At 39.5% G+C, this 9,004-nt stretch overlaps 1 protein-coding gene across 1 annotated transcript in view; it reads left to right on the top strand.

The window, feature by feature from the left end:
* Window positions 1-283: 283 nt before the first annotated feature.
* Window positions 284-9,004, top strand: part of ADGRD1 (adhesion G protein-coupled receptor D1) — a gene marked incomplete at both ends in the record, with an annotated part of 115,518 nt that continues 106,797 nt past the window's right edge. Inside the window, 5 exons of the mRNA XM_080355477.1 lie at window positions 284-409; window positions 507-543; window positions 3,941-4,024; window positions 6,536-6,631; window positions 7,917-8,039. Of these exons, the coding sequence (XP_080211603.1) occupies window positions 284-409; window positions 507-543; window positions 3,941-4,024; window positions 6,536-6,631; window positions 7,917-8,039 (466 nt within the window). The remainder of the gene's footprint in view (window positions 410-506; window positions 544-3,940; window positions 4,025-6,535; window positions 6,632-7,916; window positions 8,040-9,004) is intronic.

The following is a 9,004-nucleotide window of genomic DNA, read 5'->3' as shown; positions in this document are numbered from 1 at the left end:
CCATAGGAAGAAAGCCGAAAACAAAATCTTTTTGGCACAGATCGTAACAAACTTTTTGACTCCTTTCCCCGGAGCAGAACAACTTTCGGATCTGATGCGCTGCTTTTAACTTTCCTCCGGTCGCGGTGATTTATTAATAGCTAAATGAAGAGATCAAAGTGTGAAGCAAGCAAATACTACTCAAAGGCTCTGGAAGGATATTTTGTCATCCCTGAAGGAATGGACTTTTTGTACCTGCATGGAAAATGTCCTTTTTCACACCGAAAGTAGCAAAAGAAACCTTATGACTGCAATCTTGCAGGAATTTGATTTCAGTTGTACTTTTAACCTTAGATACACCATGGAGAATTTGTTATCTCTGCTCTGTTGTTGTTATTCTTTGCTGATTTTATTTCAGTACAAGTATCAGGTAATGTTCTGACTTTGGGCAGTATTGAGATACATTTGAGTTCCTCTTGGTGAGTTTTGCCACACTGGGTCTCATTATGTAAATGTTTCTTGTGCAGGTGTCTGGAAACTCTTCCCAGCTCCCCAAACACCCAGGTAAGCAATGTTCTATTTACATTTTATGCCAATGTACTTACATATTTATTTGCTTCTTTGGAGCTACTAGGAAATGAAAAACACAAACCAAAAAACCTGTGGTCCTGCATTTGAGTGTCAGCTCTGTATTAAAACTTTAATCAAGTCTGCAGTGTCAGAATGTCCCAGTCATTTTAAATTCTGTAACCTACCTACTCAATATTCTGCATAGAAATGTATTGGGAGAAAAATACTCGTTACGTAGAGAAATCCTATATACAATGTGTTTGTTGCTTGTTTGAGCAGGAGTTTCCAATGACACCTCTACATGGACTATTTTCTTTCTCAGTGCTCAGCCTTTCCAGCTCATTGATTTACGGTTGATATGCAGTTAGTACACTGGACTGAGCACGATTTCAGCTCATCCCCCCTCCTCGCACCTTCTGTGCTGAACTTCTGATCACTTATAGAACATGTTAAGGATCTTTCATCTGCTTCCAATACAGAAAAAAACTTACTCACAGATTCTTTGGGGTCTGTGTGTGCAACTGAATTCTGCTGTCTATATAAATAGTTTAACCTCAAGCCTCATGGTGGTGTACAAGTACAGTTTTACTGCTTTGCCAATTCATATATTGCTTTGTGCTTTTAAGTTTCAACCATATGCAATTATTTTCAAAGTAAAACACAGAGTGACGCGGAAAAGCCATGTTGTTTGCTATTGCAACAGCTTCGGCTCTATTAGGTTGTTTTGTTCTACCTTCATTCAAAAACAATGAAATAATCTCACTTCCTATAGATTTCCCCCCCTGCTCCCTCTTTATTTTTTACCTTTTAAGTGTAAGCTCTTTAGAATCCAGCTTCTGCTTATGAGTTTGTTTGATGCCAACCCTGGCAATGCCTTTGTCATGATGCTGCTACTACCACTAAAATACTTGTGACACAGTTTTTAGCATCAGATCACTTTCTCCTGGGGTTTGTCTTTTCTATTTTCCCATATGAACTTTATTCTTTTCTCCCCTAATACAAAGAGATGTTGATGGGAGGAAGAAACATCTGCATTGGAGCCCACTGTGGAACAGCAGACACGTTCGGTGCTCTGCAAAGTGGAGCTGGCGCTGTGCTGGAGGTGCCTTAGCACAGGTTGCAAATGTGGGTGTTCTTAATATCACAGAAACTTTCATTTTGCCTGCAGCAGCCAGAATACGTTCTTGGAAGATGGAACTAAGCGCATACCCAGATGTAGTTTATGTAAAACGCAACCCCCTCGTTCCTGTATCCCATTTCCTCAGTGCGTGTTGCTTTGCTCAGCTTAGTTGAGTTTGGTTGCCTGGAATTTTTCAGATTGGGTTTTGTACTTGCTTATTCTGTGTCGTTACTCTCTTATGTTGGCAGCAGCTTTGTCCTTTTGTTAGCAATTCTGCCTTTATCCTTCAAATATTCAAAGGAAACCTATAGCCACAGGACTTCCTCTGTGCCTCAGCCCCATCCTACCTATTGATCCCCATGTTCCCTCTCTGGGTGAAAACCTCTGTGTCAACTGCACACATTTCTAGCTAGGTAGGCTAATAATAGGTCCTGGTCGATTATGAATCATTGGTTAGGTATCTTTGGTACACTTGAATTTGGAAGCAAGTCTGGAGTAGTTTGTGTATCCTCACAAGAGGCAGAGCTGCTTTTCATTCCCTGCTCTCAGATCTGCAGTTGCTGCTTGTGATGTTTAGTGATTTTTATCAGCTTCGCACCCTTAGGATCCTCTCTGCACCATCATATCCATGGTGTTTGTATCCAGGATGATAGAATAGTCATCAAGCTGATCTCAAGAGTGAAGAACGGTGTGGGGATAGGCTGTAAATGTCAAAGGATGCTGCCCATGATGTGGTTTAGTTTGCACAGGAGGTGTGGGGAGTTTTGTGTGGTGTGTGATGGCTGAAGCGGCTTGTAAGAAACTTATCTCTGCACGTTTCGCACCTCAGGTTCTTGAAATATTGCCTGGGAATGAAAAATGATTGTAGGGCAAAGAGCTCCAGATATGCTGCAATATAAATACTTGCGCTCTCTGTGTCCCTGCCGTCTGTTCTCCCTGTCTCCTTCTCTCCTAAAGAAAAGATTAACTCAAACTATTAATAACAGGATGATATGCCATGAGAGCGAACAGAACACATTCTCACTTGCATTCACAGTAAAATTTCTGTCTGTCTGTATCAACCTTCTAAAACTCTCTTAGATATGGGAGATTCCAAATTTATTTCAGCACAGCTGGTTAAAATAATTATTGTGAGAATAAAGGTTTTCTTGCAGCTAACAAGATAATAAATTGCATTCATTTTTTCCTACATTATTAATGCTCTGCCCTGCAAACAGAATTGTTAACACAGAATTGGGTTGCTTTGGGCAGCCTACTTTGGGTCAGGGCTGTGTAGTTGCATCTCCTAAAATCCGTTCAAATTCATCAATTAGATTGTAGAGATAAGTCTGTCAATGGAAATCAACTGATGTTTTGCCTTTGTCAGCTTCTCCACCTGTTGCTAAGGAGGATGTTTAGGAAAACAAAACGTTCCCACCAGCTCCATGGAGTTGTTCTCATTTTCGTGCAGCGGAGAAGGTTCTGAAGGAGCAGCTAATGCTGTATGGGGAGGAGTCAACTCTCTTCCATATGCTGCTTTATGTTCCGGAATGTCTTCTCTTGTGGAACATCAGATTCCTTCTGTGAAAGGGTGTAGTTCTGCTATGTGACCTTGCTAAGGTGTGAGATATCTGGAGAGATCAGGAGGGCCAGAGTGTGCAGGAACAATCATACAGACACCTGGATCCCCATCCACCTCTGGCACCGAGTGCTGCTCCTCACCGGCTCTGCCCAGTGTATCTCCATACACGTTGAAAGAACCTCATAGATCCATCTAACCCGGAGGTGTTGCACTGGTGTTCCAGCGAGGTTTGGAAAGAGGGGCAGGTTCCTGGGAGCTGTGGAGGTTGGGTTACCCTGGAGGAGGCTGGAGCGGTGTGTGCAGGGGCTCAGTGCTCCCCATGTGTTCCCTTCCTGCTGCTTTCTACCGACCACTGGCTGGTAACATCTTAAAATGACTCTCGAATATCATCTCAACTGTTACATCAACAAATGCTGCCTGGTACACCAGCAGAGATCTAGTTAGAGATCATTACACGTTCTGAGTGCAATTAGAACAAAAATCAGCTGAGATTTAAACCCAGGTTTTCCTCAGTGCTCAATCAGGTATTTGGCTTCAATCTCCTCTGCCATTCTGATTTATGGACTTGCTTATGTGTAGTACTTGATTTACATGACATATGTTGTTTTTTTTAACCTATCGAACCCCTTTATCGTTCTCTCCTGTAGAGACTTGTTACAGTCCCTGTTGGGTGTTCCTTTAATAACTTTTTCATCTGTGTTTCTTGGAAGGGTTCAAAGTTCTCGCCTCAGCTTCCCATTACTGGCCGTTGGAAGATGTGGATGGAATTCATGAGTTTCGGGATACGAATGGAGGTAGACAAAGGATTCCTTGACAATGGCAATAACATAAGTATTTGTGTCAGTCTGTAAGTAGATGGGAGCAGGAGACGTGAAGGGGTTGGGTTTTGTACCACAGCAGTTGAGATTTTTTTAGTCAATGTTTTTGCAGTGCTCCAATGACCAAATGATAATGTATTTGTGAACTGGTTTTTATAGAGTATTCTCAGACACTTTATGGGCTGTCTAAGCATTGTTAAGGTTATAAAGAGAAAAGGTTTATGATCCACAGAGTCATTGAAATCGCGTTTTTAGTTGGTTTGCTACATGCGTTACATGCACTAATACACTCATGACTGAGGTTTTGGCTGTGCCAGCAGTGTCTGCTGCTTTTTGCTTTTCGGAAGGAGTTAAATGTCCAGATTCTTCAGGTACTCTTTGAAATTGTATTTAGTATTCACAGAAAGAGAAGTGTAAGCTTCTCACTCATTTTTTGGTACTTTTGGCTATTTCCTTACAAGCGGTATCGCAGCATTAGTTCAAACTCTTTTCCAATCTGGTGCAAGGGAACCTGCTGGTGGCTGCAACATCTTCACCCAGAGAACCCCGCAGAAGATTAAATCAGGAGCTCGAGACATTTACAACCGCACATGAAAAGTGTTAGAGAAGTGCAAAGTTATTGCTATTAATTACACAAAAATGGCAACATCACTCTGCTCCTAAGTGGGCAGAAGATCCATAAATATCTAAACCCTTTTATTCCAGAGGTGTTCAAGTATTTTAAGCTTAAACTTTGACCCATCTTTTCCACAAAGTTTCTTAAAGGAATGGAACGGACTGACCAGAAATAAATCTGGGCAACATTCTGCTCCCATTAGAGGCTGATGGCAGCATGCCCGTTGACTTCAATAGATTCATAATTTGGCTTACAAAAAGTTAACATGGATTCTCTCACACTGTGTTAAAGTAATTTTCTCACATTGGACTTCACATGGTTTCAAGAAGAGCAGAACGTTCCATATCTCGCGCTGCTTTGGCGTCCGTGTTACAACGGGGTCATTTTGAAAGTGATATATAAAATATAGCTCCTGGGAAAATGACAGCTGGTGCTAGATCGTTTTTCAAATTATGTTAAATTACATTATCTCAAAGTTCAGAAATCTTTTCAGTAGTACCTTGAAAGAGATGAAGCAGAATGTATAAAACTCCTGACCCTGCAAGCCGTTGTTGACAGGAATGGGACTGGCTCGCGTGAGCAACCTCCTTTGGCTCCTAGAATGACACTGTGTTAAATATCTTTATAAATGAGCCAGCTGCATGACTTTGCTGAAAAATGTTTGGAGGACTTTGTCCTACTCTTATTTGCCAAGGATGCCAATATCCAAAAGCCTTTCTCCCTGCAGTGCAATTCTGGCAATTTGAATTATTTCCTTAATGTTGTAGTGCATAGTTCAAATTCTTCTTAGCTGCTTATATTGTGTGTTATAATACACAGATATTATTTCAACTGCCTCCAGCTGAAGTTGGATGTATCTGTTATCTGACTTTGATATAAACGTTTTCGTTATTGTTGTAATCTAATGCAGGTGACAATTTGCTTGTTTTTGATACCATTCTGATTAGACAACTCTTCTGTTTATTGCCAGAGCCTTTTTTCCACTCATCATGTCACGCAATTATTTTCATTCAGTGTTTTCCCTCTTAAATCCTTGAAGCATCATCATCTGTCCGTCATGTTAATCCATTTCACTTGTTGTAGTCATTGTGTGTGAAGCCAGATTTGTATCTCTCAAGGTGTTTGTGTTGTGAGAGTGTCAGCAAATTAATGTGTTGGTTATCACAGCAGGGACACAATCAACTTGAAATATAGCAAACGAACAAACGTGTGGCCATGTTCGGCTTTTGTAGCTGACCACCCATTTTTCATGCATTTTTGTCCTGAGGCTTTTGTGTATGCAGGTGTTTTCCATATTTTTAAGAGCATTTACCTCTCCCTTCTGTGAGCTCAGTCAGGCTAAATCCCAAATCAATCTTTCTCTATTTATTTTCATGGGCTTCCCATCAAGCTCTATTTGCCTGCCCAGGGTAAATAACGACAGTGCACAAAATACTGTTAAATTATCAAAATAAAAAAAAGAATACTAGAGAATAAAATAATCAGATATAAATAGTCAGGGTTTTTTCTTATGTTTAGATGGAATTTCTTGTGTTTGAATTTGTGCACATTGCCTCCGCTCTGTTCACTGGCTATAACTGAGGGAGCCTGGCGCTATCTCTGCGCCTCCTGTTGGGTGTTTGCAGAGACCAACAAGATCTCAGCCTCGTCTTCTCTTTTTTTAGACAACCCCTAAACCTTAGGAATACCCCATTTGCTGCACTGGTGTAGTTAGCACAGCATTTGTGTGCACACGCGTCCTTGGGAGCGGTGCTTGTGTGTTGATGTGTGTGATGTGTGCTGTGTTGAGAGATATGAACTGGTCATTTCATTACTGATTGTTTAATCATTGTTTTGCTCATTTGCTTATTTTCTTTTGTTGTTCCACCCAGCTCTAAGAATCCACAACTTCACTGTGCTTCCTTCCCATAACTCTACCTTTGTATATACCAATGACTCTGCCTACTCTAACTTCTCTGCAACTGTAGGTGAGGATTTATGTCTTTTTTTGTTCTGCATTTGTCAAGCTTGGCTGGTTCTTGTAACATTGGATTCAAAGTTAACGCTGTTTTGGTTCAAGCGGCCCATGGGAGGATGGGTCCCAGTGCTTCTCCAAAACATAAAATATAGAGAGAGAGCTCAAAAGAAACAGAGATGACATTTCAGAGGAACGTATAAGAGCAAATAGGTTGAGCTTTTTCTTTTGAGGTTAAAAGGAAACACAAGCCATCTGTTTTTCAACATTTCATAGTAATTTTTTAAGGACACCTTAAAAAAAAACAAATAAAAGCAAATTTGCAAAGCCTAGAAGTAAGATCTTGTCAATTATGACATCTCTGTTTAACATGTTAAAGAAAAGGACAAGCAACAATCTGCAGAGTTATGTCCTTTTAATGATTTTTTATTATTATTCTGTACATCACTACACCGGGAGATAAAAGGAAGAACAGAAAATGACAACTTTTTGGGCAGAAACCTGACAAATTTGGAACTACTGACATCTACACCAGAATCAGCTGAAAGTCGATTAATTGGCATCGCTAGGATTTATACTTATGAAGGTGCAATTGAAATAGGACCTTGTCCGCTCTACATTTAGGTATTAACTCACATCTAGTTGTTGGCAAATCTGACCCGAGGAGGAAGATGGAAATGGTGGGAGCATCATTTGCACTGCTCGGACTCTAGGAACTTTCTACAGAATATTAAACCCCCTATTTTTCTACTCAACAGTAAAAGTATGCTGGCAAATGTGAACTGTATTAATAATGAACTTCAAATGACCCTAATTACTCTCAATCCCCACTTATCTGCTTTATAGACAATTTTCACAGTTCTCACATAATAAGATATATTCAATATGAACATTAAAGAGAGTAACATCAACGGCGAAGGAAATGCTGTGGAAACACAAGTGCATTACCTTATGGGATTTATTCTGGCTAGATTAATTTAGAATTCAAGTGATTTGAGAAGAACTTAGAAGTGTTTGCTTCACCCCATAATACACACTCAATTTTGTAAAAGAAATTAAATATTATCTGTGGATTAGAGGCAGAACTTGATGATTTCTTAAAGGGAGGGGGGATACCTGAAAACTGTGATGTTTGTATTGAGATTTGGCATGAACTCAAAAACAACCCCACCACCAAACCAAAGCAAAGCTCTAGTTAGGACAAGATAAGCATGTGAGGTGTAGGGGGCTGTTAAAAACCTGTTTCCAAGGAGTTTGGGTTTATCTAAATCTTAAACAACATTTTGCTTTTCCTTTAGATATTGTAGAAGGAATGGTGAACAAAGGAATTTACGTCACTGAAAAGAAAGGCGTTACCTTTCTCTTCTTTGGAAGCTATCAAAACTCTTGCATTAGTAATCCAGAAGTTTGTGGACCTGAAGGTTAGTAAATTCATTAATTACTATTGGATTCTTTCTGCTGTCAAACTATGTAATTTAATGATAGTTTCCTTCCTCATTGGAATAAACTGTCAAAAATTCCAGCTTGACGTTATTCTTCATTGACTTTTAAAACAATGGAGTGTTGACTGCTGAAAGCAGATGGTACCTGGATATAACCTGAGAGTATTAACAAAAGTTATAGAGTGTCCTACTATAGGCAGATTTTCTGATACATATGATATCTTTCATATTTTTTCGTACCACTGGGAAAAAAAATCATCACAAAGTTGTATTATTTCTACATCTATAGTATAACATAATAATCAGAATAAATGATTTTTATGGTACCGGAGCACTCACAGTATCTCACAAACAAGAACATTGAAAAAATAAACCACTGAAATGTTCAGCAGATAAAATGTGAAAAGGAGAAATCATATAAACAATAAATACTGAATCACTGTAGCAGGTGAAAAAAATAACCATCAGTAATAGGGGAAGGTGGTTGGGCTTGGTGGCCCTTTCAGTGGGAATATGAACTGGGCTTATCTGCCAACTAAAGTATCGCAACGTGCTTAGAACAGACCTTAAATCTTTCAGGTGGGAGTTCACAGCATTTAGAGCTCTAAACACACATCCATCAAGTTCTAGCAAATTGAGATGGATGATGTTCATATACTAATTGATTTCTAGGAGGCCAATGATAATTGATTAGCATCTCCGTGGTGGTTAGTTTATCATGGATAAAGCAGTTAGGGAACGGTCTGTAGATCATGTGAATTGATGGGTGCTGTCATGAGGATAAACAGGAAGATCAGTTAGACAGAAAGATATTACGTAGCTAAATTATCTATTCTGCAATGATTTAAATTTTTTTTTTTTTGCTAATTTATTAGGACAAAAAAACGTGTGAAATATTAAAAAATATATGTTTCAGAGAGTAGGGCGGGGAGGTAGAATATTTC

The sequence above is a fragment of the Nesoenas mayeri genome (genome assembly GCF_963082525.1).
Source record: "Nesoenas mayeri genome assembly, chromosome: 17".
Lineage (NCBI taxonomy): Eukaryota > Metazoa > Chordata > Aves > Columbiformes > Columbidae > Nesoenas > Nesoenas mayeri.
The sequence above is the reverse complement of the archived record's forward strand: the minus strand, read 5'-3'. Positions and strand labels throughout refer to the sequence as shown.